A 25,268-nucleotide genomic window follows, 5' to 3' on the forward strand; every position below is an offset into this window, starting at 1 on the left:
ATGTAGAGCAGGGGTTGTCAACCTGGGGTACATGTACCCCTGGAGGGACTTTGAAAGGTCCCAGGGGGTGCGCGGGGGTCCATGCCACTGCCTTACAGGAGCAGGGCTGGGGAGGGACGAGAGCAAGGTCACACAGATGCTGTGCTGCCACCGCTCCGCCTCTCACCCCCCCGGGGGTACACTTATTAAAAAGGGGGCTGCTGGAGGTACGCTTATTAAAAAAAGTTTGAAAACCCCTGATATAGAGGAAGCCTATAATACATTTCAAAGTCAAAGCTGGCCCAACATGTAAATGTGTACTTCATGCGTGTTTTAAACTAAGAACATTTCAAAGATACAGATGTAGTGGATCCCTATCCAGATGACAGAACATGATGAGAGTTATCCAAGCCAGAATGGGAGGCATAGTTGACAAGACGTCCATCAAAGACAGACTAACTTCCTGCTGAGTTACCTAATGTTCTAAACAGCTGTATTTCAAACCAGAGCTGGTGGTACTGCAGTTGCAGATCAAATAATCTTCCCACCCTATAAATGTTTGTAAATCCGTTTAAAAAGGGGCTTTCAGATCATGGTGGATACGTTTCCATTTTTGTTGCAAATTTGTACAACTCAAAATACCATCTTCCCATTAAAAACAAACAAACAAAGACAAGAGGATGTGTTTTCTAGTTATAATGTTGTTTGTCTGGATGTGATGGCTCAATCTAGTCTAGACCATGATCACCCTTAGAAAAAAGCTTTTATAGTGATACAACCTGAATTCTATGCACATTGCTGCATCTCAGTGTGTATGAATGGAAAGGCTGATAGAACAGAACATCTCAGGATAACTCTTCTTCTTTGTACTCCCTTTGCAATTACAATCCTTAATTATTTATATCTGTAGTTCACTGCATACTCAGGTAATTTGTAGGATAAATGCATTTACCTGATTCCATTGCTCCTTTGATGGTCCCAATTACATTGTAAATTCTTGTCACTTTATTATTACTATGAATGTGCATTCTGACCTTTCTAGATCACGAGAAAACAAATTTAAAGAGAAAAGTCATCAGGTTAGCTAATAAAACACTATCCACTTAAAATTGTATAAGATGCAACTTGTTTAGATTGAGTGCTTATGGGCTAAATTTTAGCCTCAGCAAAATCTGCAGCAAATCTAGAAAAAGATTTTAATGAAGTTGCTCTAAAGTAAAAATGCAGCATTGCTGCTAAAGCAGCTTTTCAGGAAAATGTCACCTTTAGATTAGAATGCAAATTTCCTTTTCACTTTACATCATGCAACACAACTCAAAACTGAAGCCAGCTTACTTCAAAATAAACCTAAAGTAAACTTTTACTATAAGACTTAAGACATCCCAGGTATGTTAGAAAATCTGCCAAAATGGGGAAGCCTCTTAAATGAATTTATCCCAAGATCTGTCTAAACCAAGAACAGGTTGAGGATTTTCATGCAAATCAAATATATCTGCAGGCATTTTGCTTAGAATTTGCTTTATCCTAGAACTCATGCCCAATACCCTCACTTCACTTAAAAACAAAGAAAAATATGAAGTTGCCAGATGTTCAAAGGCTCACACTGCTATACCTGTGTGTTCCTGTCCCTGAAAACTATTTTTATATAAAGCAAAACTAACCTTGTAGAATAACTCCCAATGAACCCAGGGCCAATGTTGTAAGACACATTCAGACTTCCTTTCCAGGTGCTGTCTGGCGGGGCAGGTCCTCCCATGTTTCTGTTAGAAAAAATAAATGTGATTATTTTTCATTCTTTATATTGAAGTATTGCCCCTGAGTGTCCATGATGGACCATGACCCCACTGCGCTAGGTACTGTACAAACACAGACCAAAAAGACAGTCTATGCCCCACAGTGTTATTTGAAGGAGAGGGACACTTGAGAAGGACACTAACATCAAGGGGACTTTTTGTTGCTCTGCTGTCTACAGGCAACATTCAGTTCTTTAAATTTAGGTCTGTAAATCTAGATCAACTGCATGGATTTATCTCAATGGAAAGAGATGAGGATCAGGCATACTAATTTTGTGTTAGCAGATAGTTCAGCTGCTCCAAATGATTTAAATATGAAGTGTCACTTTTAAACGATATATGTGATTTGGGGGAATCAGAAGAAGTTGTTGAAAGGTGTGCTAGATATTCTGGCCCTGAATCACCAAAACTCTTTAGCATTTCTTTTCCTTTAAGTATGTTCTTAAGTGCCAATTCAGCATAGACCCAGACCATATATTTATGCCCTATGAGCATTGTGGGAAGAAATAAATCATGGAAAGTATATTTTTAATAAAAAAATATGACATCATAAGAAGAATGCGGGGTTATGACCTTTCAAGATCTATATAAGAATAGAGCTAAAACAGAATACACGTTTTTGTTTTACTCAACAATGCCATTGGTAGTCAACTGGTGAACACATTTTTTTTTACAGTACAGCCACTGCCAGCAAATGCAATACAATAAGATAAAACACCAATTCACAATATGATCCCAAAATCCCTTGAATAATCCCTTGATATTCCCTTCAATATAACTACTATCAAGCAACTGCTGTTGTATAATAAGTGTGAGTGTTCCCTTTCTCCAATCACATGCAGTATGTCACTTGGTGAAGGATGGATGGAGGGCTGCATGGTGGAAGGGTGAGAGAGAGAGAGGGAGGAAGGCAGTCAGGCAGCCAGCCTGGTTACTGGCCCTTCCTGGTTACTGGCCATGTCCCAGCAGTGTTTTACTTTTGGTCTATATGGCATGCATGGCCAATGGGGGGATGGGTGAGGTGGTTTTCAGAGAGCTGATGACTGTGCAACTTCTATGGAGTCATGGCATTCCTGGAAAGTTGCAGGGTGGACTGTTATGGAGGGATGGACAGGATGGAGGGAGGTCAAATGCTTGGCCAGTGCTAGTGTGCATCCAGCATTTCTTGCAAGAAAGAAGACCAAACAAACCCACCCACCCCCAGCAGCAAGCATGGACCTCCCAGGGCCTTTAGCAACTCTATAAAGACTTTAGCAATGCATTACAATGTTCTCTGCCAGAAGCGGGTTGTGAGTGGGTGGGTGGATGGGGAAGGGAGAGGGAGGGAGGGTGGAAGGCAGGTGCCTTTTTATAGAGGTTTTAAAATATTTTATATTGTAAAGGTGCTGGGGAGGAAAATCCCCACTTCTGTCATACTACTTTTTGTTATCATAATTTATTTAAAATCTTCCTTCCTTCTGCAAGTCAGAGAAGCAACTCAAGGAGACAGAAGCCTCATGGAGACAGAGTGGTGGGTGGGTAGAAGTCAGAAGACATGTACCCTAGTCTGAATTTGCTGGGACATGGTCAGTAACCAGGAGAAGGGTGAGAAGACTATGACATGGGCCTGCAGAACTTGTTTTCTGTATTTATCCCAGTCAGAAGACAACTCTTACTATACTCAAACTGATGCTTTAGTCAAAGAAAGTGAAGAAACCAGGAGGACTTGGCCAACAACCAAGAAGAAAGCCTCCGAAATTCAGAAAAGAAACTCAAGCCTTAGCTTCCTTTGTGGCCAGTAACAATTCAAAAGTTACAAGGTGCAACAGAGAGGTGTAAGGCACAGGTGCGCAAGTGGGGCAAAGAGCCCACAGGCATGGGCCTACTACCCTGGACTCCAGGAGGGAATTTGCCAGAGAACTTGACCAGCACCCACGAAGAAAACCTCTTCAATTCAGAAAAGAAACTCAAGCCTCAGCTTCCTTTGTGGCCAGCAACAAAACACGTTTCTCAGACAAGCCTATGAACTTCACTTCATAAACCTCCTGGATACAGAAACTCATGGACTCAATATAGACATTGGAATTATAACATGCTACAACCTGCCAGACATCTGACTCCCCAGATACCGCTCCACTTTTACCTGCTACATTCCCCTCTCCTCCCCACCCACCCCAGTCTGTCCCTCACCCCCTGATGCCTCCATTTTCACTGACTAGCTTTCTTGCCTGCATTGCATGCCAGCCTCTGGCTTCTTTACTATTACTTCCATCCAGGAAAAGCACACGCACCACCTGCAGATGCTTCCTCAGCCTGACAAAGGGTTTTTCAACCCGAAAGCTTGCTAAGATTTAGTTCTCCAACTATTCAGCTGGTCTACTAAAACATATCTGATTGACCCAATGAACCTTGTCCGTGTGTGTGATTCCACAGCTCTGTACCTCCCCTACACTGCAGGCCATGCCTCACACATGGCATCCCAGGCAGCTAAGCTGAGCTCACCTGGAGCCTCATAACTCCACTGCAACCAACAAACCTCAGGCCTCTCAAAGATCTTAGGAGTCTGGGCTTTCTATAGCCAGGACTGTGTGTACATGTGGTAGATGGAGGTTAAAAGGTGCCTCCTAACCACCTTTCACCAGGGAGGTCCTCGGTCCTGGCATTTCCTGGGGGCTGCCACACCACCGGCAGTCCCACCAGACCTCCCTACCCTGGCAGGGTGCAGTTTTAGGTCATGCCCAGGACTTGGGGCCTCCTCCTTCCCCATAGCCCCATCTCATAGATCCAAGTTCGTCCTGGCACAGGAGCTCAGAAGGTACATGTTCTTCCCCTGCTGGCTGGTAATGCAATGAGTGTCGCCTCCAGCTCTGAGAGTGGAACATTAAATGGTTTGGAAACCAGAAACTAAAAGGAAATAGGTGCAGATGGAGTGAGGAGGGTGGCACTCAGTCCGTCTGCACCTGGAGCTTGGAGAACCCCAGCAGTGGGAGGTTCACCTTGAGGAACACCAGCTGCTCCACCAAACCAGGATCCAAAGAGGTGTGGTAGGGTGTCACTATACCACCAGCAATGCTGAACACCCTCTCGCTTAGAACGCTGGTCGGTGGACAGGACAGGTGTTCCTGGGCAACCAGGGCCAGATCCTGCCACATCTGGCTGCAGCTTGCACAGCAGGCCAAGGGGTCACACAGCAGCAGTTCCACATCCCTGGCGAGATAGGCAGCCACCAAGGCCTGAGCACTACCCGCCTGATGGTGGGATCTGGTGCCTCTGGATCCCACCATGCAAGCCATGCCCCTGGCCCACATTGGCACCACCTGTGGTGGAGGAGGAGACTGGTTAGTGAATGGCATGCTAGCATGGGACAGTGGATCCCCCTCTTCCATGTCCCCCTGCTCCTGCCCTTCTGCCTCCCTGACTCTCTTCACCAGCACCTCTGTCTACTGATCCTTACAACATGCCCTGCTTTCTGTTCGCCCAGCTTTCCTGAACAGTGCCCAGCAATCATGCTGTCAGGAAAAACACAGATTTCTTTTTCTTCGGGTTAAAAAAAAAGAATAATTTCAAAGGAATGGATATAGAAAAAAAAAAGAAATGATATAGGGATAACAATAGTAGTATTGCAGTTAGGCTGGTATAGCTAAGCTGTCAGTGTAAACTGTATCCTATCCAATCCTTTGCAAGTAGAAGACACACTCCCTAGCCAGACAGTAACAGCTAGGAAGCAGTCAGAGTCAGTGCCTTTCAGATGCTACTCTCTGGCAAGAGACAGGCTGACAGCTTAGGCACTCACAGGCTTATATGCTGTTATTAAACTTTTTAGGTCCCTCCCCCAGAGCACTGGGATTGGAAGGGACCTCAGGGACAGTTTCATAGATACATAGATGTTAGGGTCGGAAGGGACCTCAATAGATCATCGAGTCCGACCCCCTGCATAAGCAGGAAAGAATGCTGGGTCTAGATGACCCCAGCTAGATACTCATCCAACCTCCTCTTGAAGACCCCCAGGGTAGGGGAGAGCACCACCTCCCTTGGGAGCCCGTTCCAGACCTTGGCCACTCGAACTGTGAAGAAGTTCTTCCTAATGTCCAATCTAAATCTGCTCTCTGCTAGCTTGTGGCCATTGTTTCTTGTAACCCCGGGGGGCGCCTTGGTGAATAAATACTCACCAATTCCCTTCTGTGCCCCCACGATGAACTTATAGGCAGCCACAAGGTCGCCTCTCAACCTTCTCTTGCGGAGGCTGAAAAGGTCCAGTTTCTCTAGTCTCTCCTCGTAGGGCTTGGTCTGCAGGCCCTTAACCATACGAGTGGCCCTTCTCTGGACCCTCTCCAGGTTATCCGCATCCCTCTTGAAGTGTGGCGCCCAGAATTGCATGCAGTACTCCAACTGCGGTCTGACCAGCGCCCGATAGAGGGGAAGTATCACCTCCTTGGACCTATTCGTCATGCATCTGCTGATGCACGATAAAGTGCCGTTGGCTTTTCTGATGGTTTCGTCACACTGCCGACTCATGTTCATCTTGCAGTCCACTAGGACTCCAAGATCCCTTTCCACTTCCGTGTCACCCAGCAGGTCAATTCCTAGGCAGTAGGTATGCTGGACTTTTTTCCTCCCTGGGTGCAGCACTTTGCATTTGTCCTTGTTGAACTGCATTCTGTTGGTTTCTGCCCACTTGTCCAACCTATCCAGGTCTGCTTGCAGCTGTTCCCTGCCCTCCGGCATGTCCACTTCTCCCCATAGCTTTGTGTCATCTGCAAACTTGGACAGAGTACATTTCACTCCCTCGTCCAAGTCACTGATGAAGACATTAAAGAGTATCGGTCCAAGGACCGAGCCCTGCGGGACCCCACTGCCCACACCCTTCCAGGTCGAAGCTGACCCATCCACTACGACTCTCTGGGTGCGACCCACCAGCCAATTCGCCACCCACCGGACTGTGTAGTCATCCAAGTCACAGCCTCTTAACTTGTTAACCAGTATGGGGTGGGATACCATATCGAAGGCCTTCCTGAAGTCTAAGTATATGACATCCACCCCTCCTCCTGTGTCCAGGCGTTTCGTAACCTGGTCATAAAAAGAGACTAGATTGGTCAGGCACGATCTGCCTGCTATGAACCCGTGCTGGTTTCCCCTCAGCATAATTTGTCCTGCCGGGCTCTCACAAATGTGAGCCTTGATAATTTTTTCAAAGACTTTGTCAAGGATGGAGGTTGGCAGACACTAGCCAGGTACAGATGTCAGTCTGTTCCCCCTCTCTCCCCACTCCCTCTCCTTACTTTCTCTTTCCCCACAAGCCCAGCTTCAAAACACCTTTGAAACGCCGAAACACCTTTGAAACATTTTGACTTGCTTGATTTTGTTTTGAACATTTCGACATGTCTCCCGTTTTGTTTCAGAATCTAAGTTTTGAGCATCAAAACACTCGAAACACCTCCAAAAGGAATCGGCAGTCAAAATTTTGCACAGCCCTAATAGGCAACCTAATTGCACCCTTGCATGCCAATGGATGGTTCTTAAATGCACCCGTGGAAAACATGCACATACTACAAGAGACAGAATCTGGCCCAGAATGACTGAAACAAACATAAAGAACTGTTATAAGTGAGTTAAAGGTAAACCTGAGGCTGACAGCTTCGTGCAAACAGTCTAGAAGTGTTGTAACATTTCTATTTCTGTAGCACTTCAGAGTTACACAGGCTTTGTAAAACCAAACCAAATAGGAGGTGTCTGTCTTGCCTTATTCACAGGTAGGAAATGTATTATGAGTTACTGTGCAGAAAGAATCTATTCTACCAGGTGAAGAAAAGATTAAGGCCCAGTAGCTGAACAATGTATGAAAGACAAATGATAAAGGAGTGGGCTTTGCAAAGGCATAAGTGACTTAAGAGATGAGGTCCTACTGAGAGCCAATGTGATTTAGCTTCCTAGGCCATTTTGCCCTATTGAAATTTTTTGCTCAAAGTGAGCAAATTAACAAGAAGTTACATTGTGGATTCTTAAAAAAATTTTTTTTTGCTTTTTAAAAATGCCCTCTCATTGTTTTATTATAGTTTGTGTACAGAAGACTTACAATTGAGTGTGGGCGACAGTGAGTTCAAAATTTTATAACATCCCCAGGGCTCCAGGATTTTCATGTGAGCATTGCCAGTAATGACCCTCATGGTCTAATTTTTCAAATACCCCTGCCAAGATATTTGTGAGTACGATTGTTAAGCTTTTTGTTCTCAACTCTGAATGCTGGCTTTTTTCTGGTTCAAATCAAGATTCCTGCAAGGCAGAGAGAGAGAGACAGAGAGAGCAAAAGCACTGCTGTAGAGCAGAGACCAAGAAGAAAGAATAAGCTGAAGAATATGTACCAGCACACAGTGTCCCCTTTACTGCTGCTCCCTAAACCTCTGACGCACAACCACATTAAATGCTATTGCTTAAAGATTACTGAGTTTTAGTTTGCATAGGACTTATAAAAATTAACGTGTAACATGAAAGTATATATAAATGATGGTTATACATATACATAAACTACTGTAAATTATTTGGAGCAAAGAAAACATCTGCCTCCATTGTGGATATTTGCGTATATGAGTAATGATATATATGAGCTTTGTTTTTTTGAGTTTAATAGAATTATACATTACTTGCATCTGGGTTTGAAAAATGAAGAGCCATCTCAGTGATGCTCCGAGAGCCTCTGAGCACTACTATAACATAAATCTCAAATCTTAAGAAAGGCAAGGTTATTTGAATAATATCTTTTATTGGACCAACTGAGTATCTGGAAAAAAAAAATTTAGGCAAGCTTTTGGGCACAGTCACCCTTCTTCAGGCATAGGGACTGTGAGTCTCTGCTGGTCTGAGACTTCAAGGAATGAGAGAAGCTAAAAGTAACAGGAGGTCAGTGAAGATGTAAATAGGTAGAAATCAGAAAGACAAAAGGCAAAACAGGTAAGGGAGGGGGAAGCAGGCAGGGGAAAAAAAGGCCAAAAGGAGACAGTGGTGATAGAATACAAGGTAGAAAGAAGTTGGCAGTGAAAAAGGAATTAGTAGGAGATCAGGAAAAAAGGAATGAGGGATGCAGAAAGTGTGACAGGATTTACATTTTCACTGACCTACTGTTACACTTTTAGCTTCTCTCATTCCTTGGAGTCTCAGACCAGCAGAGATTTCCTATGCCTGAAGAAGGGTGACTGCACCTGAAAGATTGCCTAAAACATTTTCTCCAGCCACTCAGTTGGTCTACTAAAAGATATCACTCAAAGAACCTTGCCTGTCCATGTCCTTAAACCAACACGGCTACAACCAAAAACCCAGAAATCATAAGAATAATACTTCATACTAAACCAAAAGGCAAAACCTGATTGTTACATCCATCCCAACACCAGACTTCTGGATGACTAACTGAATATATAGGTGAACTGTTTGACCAATACAAACCATTAAGCAGGGGAATAGTCAGTAACTCTGACTGCATAATTGCACATGCTATTATTACACTGATTGGTCTAGGCTAGAAACTACAAGCAGATTAGTTTTACTCTACATGTAGGTGAGAATTTTACAGAATCAATTTAATACTGGGTCCCAGCATTGGCCTGCATCACTACGCATTCATTCTGGCTGGGGAGTACCGTCCATCTAGTGGTAGTGAATGGAGCATTTTCTTCTAAATAGGGTGCTTTTCATAGCATTAATGGATGGCTTAGTTGAGTGTGCATGATCAGGTAGTCCCAGTAATTATTACACTTACCTTATCCAAACTAAGGTACATCTTATAACTTCAGTGAACTGCTTACTGTATTTATTATGATCGATTACAAATGTTCATGTCCAGATCTCTGAGTACGAACCCAATATATGGTAATAAATATCTAATAACTGTCTTCCTTATTTTTTTCTCCTGGAGGACGTCATCATATAAAGCAGGGCTATTCAGCCGGTGGCATACACAACCCATGCGGCCTACGAGGGGTCAGAGGCCCTGTGCTTCTCCTAGCTGACATCCCTCTCATCGCTCTGCCTGCTGCTGCAGCTGGGGTCTACAGGCTCCCTGTCCCGGCTCTGGTTTCACTTCCAGCCCCCCAAACCCAGGACAGAGCAGCACAGCTCACCACAGCCTGGAGTGCAGGGGAACCTTGTGGCATGGTGCAAAGGGTGAGCTGACAGCCAAGGCAGTGCATGTGGAGGGAGAGCTGCCTGCCAATGCAGTGCCAGGGGAATTTGCAGCCAGGGAGGTAAGGGGGGCCTGTGGTCCTGCTGGTGCAACTCCCACAGTGCGCAGCTCCCAGCCACTAAGAAGCTGGACAGCCTGGATGAAAAGCATGTGGTTTTAGTGAACATGCTCAAGGAATGATAGGAATTATTTTCTCTCCTTCCTTCCAAATACTTCAACACTTTGAAAAACAATCTAAGAAAGTTTCCCTTTGCCCTCCTTCCCTTCCCCTTGTACTTACCGTAGTAACTCATCAGCATCATGGTAACCAATGGGATGGACAGGAATTTTTGGAAGACCTACACCACTGGCTTCATCATACCGATAGGTGTACTCTGGAACCAGAGAGCCACTTTGTATGCAATGCAGAGGAGCGATTCATACGACTTCTAGCCTCGCTGTGCCAAGGATTTAGGGATAATTATCCTGCCACCCTAGAACTGAGCTTGGCATTTCTACAAAACACTATATTTTCTACACTGCAGAAACACGTTTTTCAGAAAGGCTTTTCCCAGATTCTCCTTTGGTGTCCACAATTCTGCATCTAAAACTGGCTTGGGATTGTATAATTTAAGCGTTTCTCTCTAGAAAGTTCCTTTTTGTGTTTGCTTTGTTTGGCGTGCCACCAGTCAAGCTGGAAAAGAGTCATCCTGGTAGCCAGTCATTGGCTGCTGGGCAGGCAGGAAGCTGGCCATGTCCCAAACAGCTTTGAAACCAAAAGGGCAGAGTGTGGCAAACTGTATAAGTTTCCAAATGACCTCACAGACTGTCCTGATGCCAACACCTTGTTTTGACTGTGGTGCCAGCTCTTGTTCCCTGATCCTGGGCTCTTAGTATCACTCTCTGGCTTTGGACCTATGTTACCACAGGGTCAGTTCCTGACTGTGATGTAAGCTGTAGCTTCCTGATTCGGGCTCCTTGACTGACTTGTTCATGGCCCTGTTCATGACCTCAGTATGCTGACCTTGCCTTTGACCCTACCTTGACTTTGGCTCTGGACTTAGACCACTGATCCTGAGCCTAACTACTAGGCACCTCTGCCCATGCTACAGTTGTGACACTAAAGTCCAGAATTTTTTGCCAAGAACCATAAAGAAAGGTGAACAACCAATATCATGTGGGTGAAAGGACTCAATTGGAACATGGGAGATCCTAGTTCAAGGCCTTTCTCTGCCTCATGTGGAGCACAGAATTGAACCTGGGTCCCCAATGTCCTAGGTGAGTGCCTTAACTATTGTGCTCTTGTGGTCTCTTTCCGTTCTTCCATTAAACAATTAGAAAGGTGTCGTTCTTGTTTTGGTGTGGAACAAAAGCAAATGTTGAAATTCCTCACAAAATTCTTATTTTCTGGCCAGCCACAATCTTTTGTGTAGGTAACATTCCCCAATTTGGAAGCCATTGCTGAACACAGTTCATTAATAGGTTGGGGGAAGATTGGGCTTTCCTTCATATGAGAGTGTCCCATGCAGAAATGAAACAAAAGATGGACGCTATTTCCTTTGTGCAATGGCAAGAGCTGATGGATTTATGTCCATCTGTTCCAAAGGACAAGAACTATCTCATAGTCTGCTCCCATCCACTCCTGAGATCCAGCCAGTCTGGACCTATTGAGACCACCGCGATTTCATCAACAAGATTACCATGACTCGCGACATTACTTACCTTTTGCTGGGTAACCTGGTGTGAGGGGATCCCCTGCGCCATTCAGGTTCAAAACGTTCCCACGCTGGGCTCCAGCTCCTGGGAGGTTCCAGCCTTTTGGATAGGGATCTACCCCAGGGGCACAATAGTCAGCAGGGTCTGAATACAGAATGACTCCCTTGGCACCAGCCAGTTCAGCATTTTTCACCTGAAAAGCACATCCCCATTCCCCATTTAGTCCTCTGCCAGGTCCTGAGCTCTCCAGACCCTAGTCCCAATGGGTGTGGAAAATGCTTAGCCTTTCCCAGAATAGACTCTGTTTCTTTGCATTGAAGGACCTGACTAAAAAAGACAGCAGAAATTGTGACAGGTCTTAGAATCAGATTCTTATTTACTCTGAGACTCTTTAACACTTCTCTAACAATGGAAAGGGTTATAAATCACATTGACATCCACTGAAGTGCCCCTTGACACGATGTGAATATCATGAAGAGCTAAATTCTATTTCCCTTGGGTCGACATGGCACTTGCAGGTTCATAGGAAAGTAGGGCTAGAAGGGACCTCACAAAGTCATTTCATCCAGCCTCCTTCTCAAGGCAGCATCATCCCCGACTAAATACCATCCCAGCCAAGTATTTTGAAAGTTTCCAAGGATGGACATTTCTCTAGATAGCCTGTACCAGTGCTTGACTACCTTATAGTCATAGAATCATAGAAACATTAGAAAATTAGCGAGAAACTTCCTCTAAATCTTCAACCTAAATTTTCCTGGCCACAGCCTGAGGCTGTTGTTCTTAGTCCTGGCCCTTGTGGCCAATGAGAAAAGCTGATCTCTATCCTCTCTGGCTGCTTACAGAGGTTGAACCCCCCCCCGCAACAAAATGGTGCTTTACTTTAAATTCAGTGCGCTCCCATGCCAAGCTCGGCACATGCCCAGAAGAGACATCACATTAGTTGGACCCGGCTCACCCAACGTCTGTATAGATTGGCTACTTTAGTGGGGATTTGTGGGCACTTTTATCTAATAGCTGAATGCATCAGCTTTACATAAATGTGCCTAAAAGCCCTGCTGAAGCTCCTAATCTATATAGATGCTGCAGAGCTGGGTCGAACTAATGTGCTGCTTCTTCCGGTAAAGCGCATTGTTTTTTCTTTTCTTTTAAAGTCTGTAAGCAGCCCCTGTAACTGCCTTGCAGGTATTTGAGCAGAAGAATCACTCCCTTAATTTGCAAGTGACACTCCTATAAATACAACCTGGCCTTTTTTTTCCACAACAAAAGTGCACTGTTGGTTCATACTCAACTTATGAGCAGGTCCTCCTTCTCCATGCTATTTCCAGGCGGCATGCATGCAAGACAATTCTTCACAGAGAAAAATAAAATCCCAAATTGTGTGTAAGCATCAAAAACTGCATTTATGTGGCTGAGTATGTACCATTTATGTGCATGAAGTGAAACAGAATTTAGCCTCAAAAGCCTTTAGGCCAAACAGAACAGGGCCCATAATTTTCTTACATCATGCAACTCCCTTTCGAGTTTGGTACCCTGCTGAAAAGCTGATACAACACAAATATTAGAGACTTGTTGCTTCTTTGAATCCTAGCCAAGAGATAAGTGGACCAACATGGACCAACCTTCCCCAGAGCATGATGGCACCAACCATAAATCTAGTTGGTATCTTGCCACCCAGACAAAAGCAACCACCTGACTAATGAAATGTTGAGTGAACAATAAAAAATGTTTAAGCAGTATGGAAACAAGCTGAATTTTTAGCTGGTAAGAAATGTATTTACTCCGAGGATCTCCTGAGAGGTCTCTAGATCATAAATCATACTAGAAAGAAAAAATAGATGATTTTAAGGCAGGGGTGGGCAATTATTTCGGGTGGAGGGCCACTTACTGAATCTTGGCAAGCCATTGAGGGCCACATAACAGGCAGCCAGGGGCAGATAAATATTAATTTCCTAAATTTTTTTAGGGGCCCCACGGGCCAGATAGAATGGCCTGACGGGCTGCATCTGGCCCAGTTTTAAGGGCTCAAATCTGCTGCTCAGTGTAACTGAAGAGTAATGGTGTACTTTCATCTTATAAAGGCAAAAAAGCCTATTCTGTGTATTGTTTCATACAGGGAAGTGTTTTCATATTCATTATTTTGGTAAACAGCATCACTGCTTAACTCTGCCAGCTGATTTGGTTTTGAGATGCCATCTATCTCATCCTAGCTTTCTAAATAATTTTGCTGCCTGATAACACATACCAGAATAGTATATGAGTGGCAAATAATCCGCAACTCAGTTTCAGGATCCAGGTATTTTAATCAAAAGCTACCATAGGTGACCAGGAAATGCACTGTTTGCCTTTATCCCCTACCCTATTCTTAATCAATTTAAATATAATCTGACAGTGCAGTCACTCCACCAGATATGCATGAACTAATTTTTCACTAGAAGACACAGCATTTCCCACATGCGTTGACACAGGAATTAGTTTATTTGCTGTTCCTTTTAGTGACAATTAAGCCATGTAATTTCCAAGCTTTAGAACTGCTGCACATTACACCGTGTGAGATGACTTTAATTTAATTTTAATTAATGCTATAAAAACAATGCCCTCTCTTATTTTATAAGCCTTTTCTATCCAACGGGTTTCTGTATATCCTAGGACCAAAAAAGCATTATTAAATGCAGAATAATTTCTGAATATTATATTACATTAGTTGTATGATATTTTATACATGAGACTGATAACTGTATAAACAAGTATTGAATGCTTGTTTATAGTAGGGCACAAAATACTCCTGAAGGGAATATCACAAATTTGGTGTCCTCATTTAAAGTCAGCATTCGAGTCTCTGAGTAAACATGTAAATTACCCATGAAGTGTAATCCTGCTGAAATTCAAGTTGAGAGAACTTTTTAGCATTGACTTCAGTACTAATTAGAGCCAGGATATACATAGGTGTGGGTCTCAACAGTGACTTTCTCCCTCTGACTGCCCCAACCCTGTGCCCACAGGGAGAACAGATACAAACATCTTGATGTGCTGGAGAACAGGCTTTGTGTGTACCAAGCAACACCAACTCTATATGTCCAGCATAGCATAGTGGGGAATCAGCTCCACTGCCATAAATTATAATAAGATTTTGTTCTATGCTTATTAAGAATTCATTTGCTTATTTTGCATGGCATTAGTATTCAGATTTCTTTATTCTGCTCATGATTGCTCAGTGACAGGATCACCTGGTTCCACTTTGGTCTTGCCAACAGCTGTCCAGACCCTCTCTCCATTGCTATTACCCAACCCTCACACTTCCCATTCCCCATCTGACACACACCCTATTTAACACTGAATCCTCTGCTTCTGCTTTGCAATAGGCAACAAATATAGCCCTCATTCAAAAACACATCCCCATTCAGGAATACCCTTAAATATGTTTAAAGTTAAGCATGTGCTTAATATGTTTCCTGAATTGAACTTGAAGTATTAGGAGAAATCAGTAGGGTTTTTTTTTAAAAAAAAATCTTAGTTTAGAAAAGAATTGGACTAATGTACTCTTAAAGCATTTGTTCCCCATTATCATCTGATATGGGCATATGTGGATAAATAGGACGCTTAAAATAAATCCTCTTTTGGATCATTCCCTGCTTATTTCAGGGGAATCTTTAAGCAGAAAGATGTTACATTCATTTTACAGCAGTTTAGCTGGGAAGCTGCATGTGTGTTACAAGCATATCACCCATATTTTGGAATATTCTAGCATTAGCAGATGGCTGGAGAAATGAGTAATATTTGTTTATTTTAATGTGCTCATATGAAAGAGCTAGGGATGTAGTCTGGAGAAGAGAAGACTTGGGGATGGAGGGAGAACTTGATAGCAGGGCAATTCCTGAAGGGCAGTTATAAAGAGGATGAAGATAGCCTTTTCTCAGTTGTTGTAGGGGAACAGACTACCACTAATGGTTTTATATAGCAGAAGGGGATATTTAGGTTGGCAATTAGGAAGAACTTTCTGACTGTGAGGGTGGTTAAGTATTGGACACAGAAGTTGAAGAATCTTCATCCTTGGAAATTTTCAAGAGCAGGTCATGTAGACACTTGACTAGGATGGTTTAGTCAGGGATGATCCTGCCCTGAGTAGAGGGCTGGAGTGAATGACAGTCCTTTCCAGCCCTACTTTCCTATGAAAGTGTGTCTCATAGTCCAAAATCCTCTTTGAACACAGTTCAATAACAAACTCAGTTACTCTAAGATCTCCAAAAGATCTAAAATGCGTATGTCAGCCACAGAGGAGGCATACCTGAAACACAAACTAAGCACAGATGGATATTTTATATCAGGCACATTACCTTGTTTCCTCTGAAGATTTTCCCATATCTGACAATAACAATCTTTCCCGTACAGTTGATTCCCATCTCTCTCTCCAGTTTGAAAAAGTCTTCAGTGCGGCCATAATTGACATACACTAACTCACCCTAGTAGACAAGAGGCACAAGTGGAAACAAGGGTGACTAAGAACATGATCTAATAAGCAGATGGCATGGGAGCAATGAACTTGGGTTGTACTGCCTATGTTATAAAGTCTGAGATGCGTTCCCTCAGTGGCCAAGTGCTAGTTATACAGGCTTTTGTATAACTATATGTATATACTCAACTCCCATTCAAGTCGATGGAAGCTGAAGGTACTAAACACCAATAGCACATTAGTACAGCAAATGAGAGAGGTTCCCAAATCTATACATTAATACCCTTCATGCTTGCATTTCAAGAAGTTTTTTAGTTGTAAGAGCAAGCCTACATCTGTATGCACTACTGTAACCAGTTCCCTACCCCAATACCCAGGAGGGGAAGGGAACCTACAGAACAGCCAACTCCTTGAACAGACTTCATAGCAAAAAGGGAGGTTAAATAAAATGGGTGCCTGTCCTAGGTACAGGCAGTGATTGGCAGGCCTGGGCTGGAAGTAGAGGGTCAGGTGATCCAGGGAGAGACTTATAAGCCCAGGGTTTGTCCCAGAAGGTGCAGTCTAGGTGTAGGAGCTAGTTTGTGGGCAAAAGGAAGCCTGTGCTTTGAGCACCAGGACAGAAGTACTTTCAACCTTTGTGTTGGTACTGTTGCGAGGTGAAATGAACCCCAGCAGGGGAGCTTGTGCTGTGTGAACTTTGTTTTGGGAGCAGATGCTCATACTTCTTATTTTTGTTTAAACTGGGGGACTGAGTGTGGCTGTAAGGGGAGGACTGGAGGCCACTGGGTGCTGCAGGAGCACCCAGCCCAGGGACTGCAACCCAGTGAGCTGTGTACAGCAGAGACCTGAGCATTTTGGAAGGAGGACTGTGGTATGCTGGAGGACTGAACATCTGGCAGCAAAGACTGAGACGGCAAGCCCAGCACCCATAAGGGGTGCAAGCAGGAGGCAGAGAGGCCTGCAGTTTTGAGGACCAGCTTGGGTTTGCAAGCCTGGCATTCTGATGCAGTGGGTGGAAGAAACCCAGGTAGATTAATATGGGCCAAGGCTGGAAGAAGCCTCAGCCCTGACAAGAGCTTATTCTAAAACCCACTCCTGCTTCCTGGGGCAATTGTAAGGTCAAAGTGTGGCAGGTGAGATGACTGTGGGCAAACCCTGGGAGGCCAAAGAGAAGTAATGAGGTAGGAGCTGGATGGTGAGCCAGGCACATTAGAATTACCATGAATATCCATACTTACATTTCCCTGTAATTCCAATGAAATCACCTCTCTCCCAAGCGAAGCTCTGTGCTCAGAGGCGTGCATCTGGAACTTGCATTACAGCACTAGCATGTTTTAAGATCACCTGGGTCACACTGCTTTAATTTTATACCTTAGTGACTTTAATCCTACTCTGTACGGTGACTTCTGTCTAAAGTAGACCTGGACTGAAATTCTGAAATTTGAAATTCTGGCCCAGATCACACAGAGGTTTGTCCAAATGAAGATGACGCATCATAAGGGTTTCCTGAAACTGTTCTAAGGGCTTGATTCTCTTCCCAAACTAAAGATACCTCCCTCAATTAAAATCCAGAGAATTGTACTGGTTTCAAACCATTGTAAATCCAAGGGGAACCTGGCCAATTCTCTCAACATCCTTTCTATAAATATGTAGGACAAAAGAAACCTAATATTTTTCTCCTCCTGTATTTGTTGACCAAGTACAAAATGCTGATTTGTGTGCTTTCATAATTGGATTTCATAATTATACCAATTAATGGTAGCCTGCTGGGCTTCCACAATCAGCAAAATTGTTCTACAATGAAAGGATATGCCAAGTCATCATGCAAGTTAAATTTTATAGCTGCAACCTGGTCATATAATCCTTTAGTTTTTCTTTTTCTTTTTTAATTTCCTTAATTAAACAAACACAGACAGTGCTACATGAATACACTATCCTGATTTGTTCTGAAATAAAATCCTTACAGTTAAGTATGATTTAAAATGTAACCAAGAATGAAAGGAGAGAAAAAATCTCCTTAGGATATTGCACAGGAATTTATATTTACTTAACGTTTGGACTTACAAAACTATATATAACAAAAGAGGTAATTTAACACATTATGTAACAAACTGGCTTTACTTGGGATTCCTTACCACTTCTTGGAAAGCCCCCTCTTCTCAACTTGCTTCAAATAGCATAGCTGCTTTAGAGTATTGTGATCATTTGCAGTAGAATCTGCTAGTAATACAAGGAAATCCCCATTGCAGCTACTAGTGATGCTGCTTCAAAATTGGAAAATTGCAAATGATAAGAACTCAGTGGGAACTCTTACAAAAGCTTGCAAAACAATGTAAACTTAATTGTAGATTGCAGAGGGCCAACTTGCTTGTTGCCAATGGCCAACTTACTTTATGAGGTGGCAAATTCCGTCTGCTAATTCCTTACTAATTTGTAAACGCAGCCTCCGATTCCAGCCGCTTAACCTTGAGTGATGTTTGGGTCGTGATAGTAAAACATTCTTAAAATGTAACTCCAGTATAATCAGTGCAGTGGTCTTCAGAGAGCCTGAAGCAATAGCTTAAGAAAGAGGTTCAACTGAATGACTTCATAAATCTGAAAGCTGCTGCCAATGGAGATCTCTCTCCAATGCTAAATTGTCAGAGGACTTGGTGTGCAGGTCCTCCTGGCTGCTACGCTCACTGTGCTAGGATGTTGTTAGCGGTAGCACTACACACAGTTTTCTACAGGGGCTGTGATCAGCGGGTTCCAGATCAGATATTATGGGTCTAATTTTTCACTGAGTGCTATCAGACAGGCTAAGACAGAGGCTTTATTCCAGAGACTTTATTCTGTTTCCCGCTTTTCAGCATTTACACTATGTTAGTGGTTTTATTTTTTTTTATCTGTCTTTTCTACCAAAATTTAGCGTTCATACATCAAGTAAAGTAAACTTTGTTTTTCTGTACAATTTATACCCGACACCTAGTGTATTCCAGGGACAGATTTTGCTTTCTAATCTGAATCTGAGGCAACTGCATAGAAGTCAGAGTTATAATTGTGGAAATTAAAAACAGAATTTGGCCCTATGGACTTGAATTAATTTAAATAGCTAATTCCTTTTCTCTCTGGCACATTAATTTAAATTTCAATATTGTAATGCCACAGGATTTCTTTATTTCTTTTAATGGTCTTCTTTGAATTTATGATGCCACATGCTGTGCTTAACATTCCTTCACACTTCTAACGCTACTGTAGTTTTGAAACCAGAAGCTTTTTAGAGAAACAAAGACAAGGAGCATTGTGCAATTCATTTCCATACGATAACTAGGAATCTGCTCTAACCTAATAAAGGTCTGCTGCTTCCCACTCCTACATGGGGAAAACAGTTTTTCAAATCAGTTGTGGGGTATTTTTTTCTAAATATTCTTGTACATACGACTCTTGTCAATGCCAGAGCAAGCCCTTGGCACTGAAGACATCATTCTTTTTTATTGGTGTAATTTCTATCACATTTCTGAGGGCCTTGTTACATTATGCTGTGAGCTGCACATATGCTGATCAGTGTTAGTGCTAGCTTAGAGTTTGGAGCAGTCATACCCTTAGTCAAGAAACCTTCTCTGACTAGCCCCCATCTGCACAGCTGTGACTTGCCGCCAGAGGCGTGGTGAGCAGGGGCAGGGCTAGGAGCTGGAGGACTGGTGAGCCAGGGCAGGCTTCTACCCCTGCTCTATGGGCAGGGGTGTGAGAGATCCTGGGATGCTGGAGGACTTCAACTTGGGTGGCATATCTGTGGGCACTGGCCACACTTGAATGGTCCTACTCCTGAGCTGGGTAGTACAAGTCCAAGAGAATCCTGCCCTGGAGCAGCGCAACTTTGAGCTATATAACAAGTGCTTAAAACCACTTGAAGGTGTTAACATGTACAAAACTGAGGAGTTAAGAGCTCCATAAACTGCCGAAATTACCATATAACAAGACCTTGAATTAAATCATCTCCAACACCAAAGGGCTTTCTTGCACAACTCCAGCAGTTTTGCCAGAACAACAATGCCAATTAGGAATGAGATTTTTTTCACTTCCTTAATCCACTCTGTTTTGCTGGTAACACTCCTAAGTGTAGGGCGAGGCCTGGCAGCCAGTACTTTGGTTACATCCAATTCTGCTATCTTACTGAGAGCAGGATATAGGCTGTACTGTGTCTATAAACTGTCTTGCTAATGAAAAGTGGGTTCTTAGAGAGGTAGAAATGATGCCTTAGATCATCTGGACTATCCCCTAACTATACTTCATACACTTTATATTTTCCTGGATTTTGTCCAGTTAGTTTTTTTTAATATTCTGTTGGAAACAGTTCTACAATCCTGACTAGATCTTGGTGTTAAGAATCTTTCCCCATATTCAACTTAAAGTTACCTAGCCTTAATTTAATCCTACTACTCTTGGTTGTATCCTGTTGGGGTACAACAACATTGTGCATATTACACAGTGACTTTCGTTTAGTGGTTTTTATAACATTTACATGTTATCTTCTATCAAATCTACCTAGATATTTTGAAGGCACTGATCACTGTGGTAGCCATACCCTGCACAGCAATGAAAAGTGGCACGATGCATGCCCCAAGGTTTTGTTTATGCTGGGAAAAAAAGAACCAGAAGCAGTTTGAAATGCATTTACTAACATGTTCACAGACTGAGGCTAGAAGGGGCAATTACGGTCATCTCCTATGATCACCAGCGTAACACAAGCCAGAGAATTTTCCTAATTGGTTCTTGTATCAAGCCCATATGCTTCTTAATTAGTCACAGCAGTGCGGTTTGCACACTCAGGGGCAGCCCGCATTGTTTTGAGACAGACCTCTTTTAAGAACTCCTATAAAAGGTACTTCGGGTCTGGCAGAAGGGATTATCAGACCCATCTGAGAAAAGGCTCAGATGATGCCTGCAGGGCTTGAAAGAGTTTACTTTAGAAGGAAAATGACTGTAAACAGATTGGCTCTTTTAACAGTCCCTGGGATAAGGGACTCCCCAGAATGTGGCTTGTAGGAGGACTGGGCAATAGCTTTGTTTGCATAATAAATGAAACACTGAGGAAAGGGGCCAGATTAAGCCTTTGGGTACGGTATATCTGTCTGCACTGGACAGACAAATTAACAACCTACAGTCATTTTGCGATCTTTTACTAATGTTACTGTGACACTGGGAGTGGAGATGCTTTACTTAATGCACCAGCACAGGAAGGCAAGTGATTATGTCTCTGGTTGTCCGACTCCCTCCACACCCCTCATTTAAGTGTTTAGCTTTCACTGTGGTGGGTAAAATTTTAGAATATGACCCAAGTGCACCGAGAATGCCCTCAAACCAGAAGCCAAACAACCCCACACATGTTGAAATTACAGGTGGTTTTGTTCTCCATGTCTCATAAGACAAGAACAAGGAGATAATCAGTGAAATTCAAAACCAAGAAAAAGAAACTTTCTGTCACCCAGTCTGAAGAGTGGAACTTCCTGCCACAGGAAGCCATGAAGGCCAAAAACTGAACAAGGTTTCAAGGATATCAGGATCATCCAACATTATCAATGACTACAAACTCTGAATAAGATAAGAAATCTCATGCTCCAAGACTTAAAAGTGAGACCCATGGTGCAGCTTATACCATAACCAGCATACTTAGCATTTTTTGCCATTCCTCTGAAGCATCTAGTATTGGCCAGTGTCAGAAATAGTGTAATGATCCTGTACGGCAGTGGTGTCAAACTCACCCTGGTACCCAAGCCAGATCTGGACCATGAGGAGCCTTGCAAGACAGATCCAAACCTAGCAGCAGCAGGGTGAGCAAGGTAGTGTGGGGATTAACATGCCTCTTATTCACACCTTTGTCATCATCACGTATCCCCACTGGGACTCTGTAGCTGGAAATTTAGTGGTGGGCACCACCTCTGATTCCTGGCCCTTCTAAGATCACTAAGGGGCAAGTGAAATGGCTCTAGGGGCCAGATCTGGCCTGCCCGCCATATCTTTGAGACCCACACAGTACAGTGAGTCCTGAGGCATTTCACTATGGGGGCTCTTGTTGCTGAAAATGCTGCACTCAAGAGTCTTATCCTGGGTCAATCCATTTATCTCGTTCCTGTGAAACATGGCTGCCCTGGAAGGGCATGAATAAGTAGGTAATTTCTGAAGCAGTACATCATGTCAGTCTGTTGAATGCCTTGAAAATCAGGACTAGGACTGAGTTGCTTGCTCCAGCAACAGATAGGCTAAAGGTGGAACTCAGTATAGTCTTAGGCTGTGTTTCTGTCGGTGCTTACTGGTCAAGTGGGCAACTGCTTCAGATTGTAGACCACGTCGATAGCTTAAAAGAACAAGTTGCCTTGGTTTTTCTTTTAGTTATAGTTAAATGGGCCAGATTCAGAGGTATAAGTTCCATCTTCCAAAGTATTTTTACATATCTGAGGTGTTAATTCTGATGCGGGTGAAAAAAGAGGGGAAAATTCCAGCAGGGACAGAGCAATCCTCTTCAGTAACAAAACTATAACAAGCAACTCATGAGAGCTCTCAGGTGTGCATCAGGGAAGCATGGCAAGCAGGATTTGCCCTATAAGAAAATACTCTCTGGTATATAAATAAAACAGTTTGTAAAACAAAGAGGGCATGCCAGTGAAAAGTGTAATTCAAGTGAACAACTTTGTATACTGTGCAGCTGGAGTAACAACATTTTTTTAAAGCAATACTTTCCAAAGACTGGCAAATATTTTATATGTTGTGTGGCCTCTTAGCAAATAGTACTCAGGCAGGCTAGACTGGTTCTTGGTGAGAATGAGTTTGATGTTGGGCCCTGGACTAGGGCTCGATATTAAATGCCTCATGGTTCCACCACAGACTATCATTGCTTGCCATGTGGGGTACAGAGAAATCTGTAAATGGTGGCAAGTACTTCCTTTCTCCTCCCTTCTACCTGCTTGTCTATTTTGACTGAAAAGTTATGGGCATAGGAAATATTCTTCCTTCAGTGCCCGGCGCAATGCAGCCTTGATTTGTTTGGAGCCTAGGTGCTAACATAATGCAATTAATAAACAACGGGGTGGAAAAATGTGTATCCCACAAAGGAAACCCCGCATGGGTTTCCATTTACAGAACAGAGCAGCATCTTGGAGTACTCTTCTATTAACAGTGCTAGTGATATGCCTGAAGCTTTAGTCAACACAGTCCTATAGTATAGAAAAATTTACATCTGATTCTTGAAGAGACAATCTGGCTTCACGTTTCTCTTGAAATGGCATCCATGTCATTAATTAAAACTATTTTTAAGGAAGCTTCAACCTTTCATCTTTAGTTATTACTCCCCCTGCTTCCTATCACTTTGTTTAGTTAACGGAAAGCCAAGTAAAATGATATAGTTATCATATTTTTCTTTCAGGACCTTGCTTTATGTCTGGAATTCAGAATCCATTAATGAACCATAAATTAGGTTGCAAATGTCTTGCTACAATTCTAGAAATTCTCATTAGCTGAAAATACCCCGCTGAACAGAGCTTCTGGCCTAGTTTTCCAGGTTAATAAAGCAAATTGTAAACAGAATACCTTTAATTTTCTAGACTTGTGCAGCCTATTAATAAACTGCACAAGATTAGGAAGTAGCAGCCTGAATTAAATAGACAAGGAAGGCATTATGCACAAACAGCTCCTTTCTAATCTTGCACACTGTTGATTAAATCCATTAATGAGTGGTACGGACACAGTGCCGGAAAACTCCTGCTGTGAGCACCAGCTTGTAAGGGAAGGTCTGTCCTTTGGACCTGCCTGTGAAAACTGGGAGGCATAAAAAGGATCAAGCTGCACCCTGTTCTAAAGTGCAAGGGTCTGTTAGCATTTGAGTTTGGGGTCTAAGTCCACTTAGACGCCCAAGAAGTGGAACAGGATTTGATCCACAGAGCTTTCTCAACTTTTTTTTTCTGCAATGGACAGCACAGCTAGCTGGGCTGTAGACAGGACATTGTGGTGCACTATTATATGAGAGTGCTACATGCACATTCTCCTGGGCATGACCACTTTCAGAGCTTCCCACTGCTGCTGCCACTTGACATCCAACACAGATCAGTGCTTTTAGGGAAAACCAGTTAATAATGCTATTGTTATTATTCTTGGCTATCAGCTAAGCAAGGACATTGAGGTCATTCAGTTTGAGGGTCTAAAATTAGCCAGGGGTTTAACCATGACTCTTCGGTTTATGCCTACAAAATCCCAGACCTGGACTAGTTACCCTCTGATATTAGCTGAGAATGGCTGAAACCCATGGTACACAGCTGTAAGCTCTCAGCCCGAAGGAAGGCTACCAAAAGGACAACCACCCTTCCTGCATGCACAGAGGCCCAATTCTTAATTATTTCCACTCCAGGCTCAATCATCAGGATTTCTGGCCCATAATTAATGCCAAATGATTTTTCTCCAATGTCTGGAAGTCTAGTACTTTCTAGGAGTGACATAGCAGTGCCATAAGATGAGCACTGGCTGATATAATAGATTGAAAATATTGATTTATATTTACTGTGATAACTGCAATGCCATGTAGCAGCTATCTGCCTTAAACTTTTTCTAGAACCAGACACACAAAACCCCCAACCATCAACTAAAGCTAGAGAAAAAACTGAATAGAATAATATAATTTCCTAACTTGAAACTCTCCCAGCACACCAGGTCTATAACTTCCACAGTAGAGGTAACGCAATGTTGTGCTCTGAGCATAGGGGGAGGTGCCTGGAGTGTCACAGGTGTGTTCTCTTTACCTCTGGCAGGCCTTGGGCTGAGAAAGCACTGTAGGGTGGCACAACATTTCTAACAGTCTCATATCCTGGAGGTGGGGGCTCAAATAACGACGTATTGAAGATCTAGTTTGAAGGATGCAAAAAGAGATACAGGCATTAGAAAAAGGAATGGACACATCCCTTAAGTAATTATGGTTAGACAAGATCTATGTTTTTTCCCCAACTTTCCTCCTGATCAGCACTGGGCATGCAGGTCCAGTCTGGAGGAAGAGGGCATAATCATACAAAGATAAACATGTAGGTGGACCCCTTCACCCTCCTACAGCACTCACTTGAATGGTTCTCTGCACATGCTATATTAGTGCAGGGTTAGACAACACACTGGTAAAAATGCTTACATTTTGTCTATGCTAGAGCTCCCATCAATGAAGAAGCTGCTCTTGTAGCAAGCTACACATCTG

At 43.1% G+C, this 25,268-nt stretch overlaps 1 protein-coding gene across 3 annotated transcripts in view; it reads right to left on the bottom strand.

Annotated features, from left to right (window-relative positions):
• LOC102569346 (putative N-acetylated-alpha-linked acidic dipeptidase) overlaps positions 1-25,268 on the bottom strand; it is a 49,953-nt gene that overhangs the window by 18,923 nt on the left and 5,762 nt on the right. For 2 of the 3 annotated variants that reach the window (XM_019496404.2, XM_019496403.2), the window contains exons 4-9: positions 24,829-24,930; positions 15,948-16,073; positions 11,623-11,809; positions 10,202-10,295; positions 1,641-1,739; positions 932-1,017 (exon numbers count right to left, since the gene is read on the bottom strand). In XM_019496404.2, the coding sequence (XP_019351949.1) occupies positions 932-1,017; positions 1,641-1,739; positions 10,202-10,295; positions 11,623-11,809; positions 15,948-16,073; positions 24,829-24,930 (694 nt within the window). Of the gene's footprint in view, positions 1-931; positions 1,018-1,640; positions 1,740-10,201; positions 10,296-11,622; positions 11,810-15,947; positions 16,074-24,828; positions 24,931-25,268 lie in introns of those variants that run through there. The other variant, XM_019496405.2, reaches the window with a different exon arrangement.

The sequence above is a fragment of the Alligator mississippiensis genome, chromosome 1 (genome assembly GCF_030867095.1).
Source record: "Alligator mississippiensis isolate rAllMis1 chromosome 1, rAllMis1, whole genome shotgun sequence".
In the NCBI taxonomy this organism is placed as follows: Eukaryota; Metazoa; Chordata; order Crocodylia; family Alligatoridae; genus Alligator; species Alligator mississippiensis.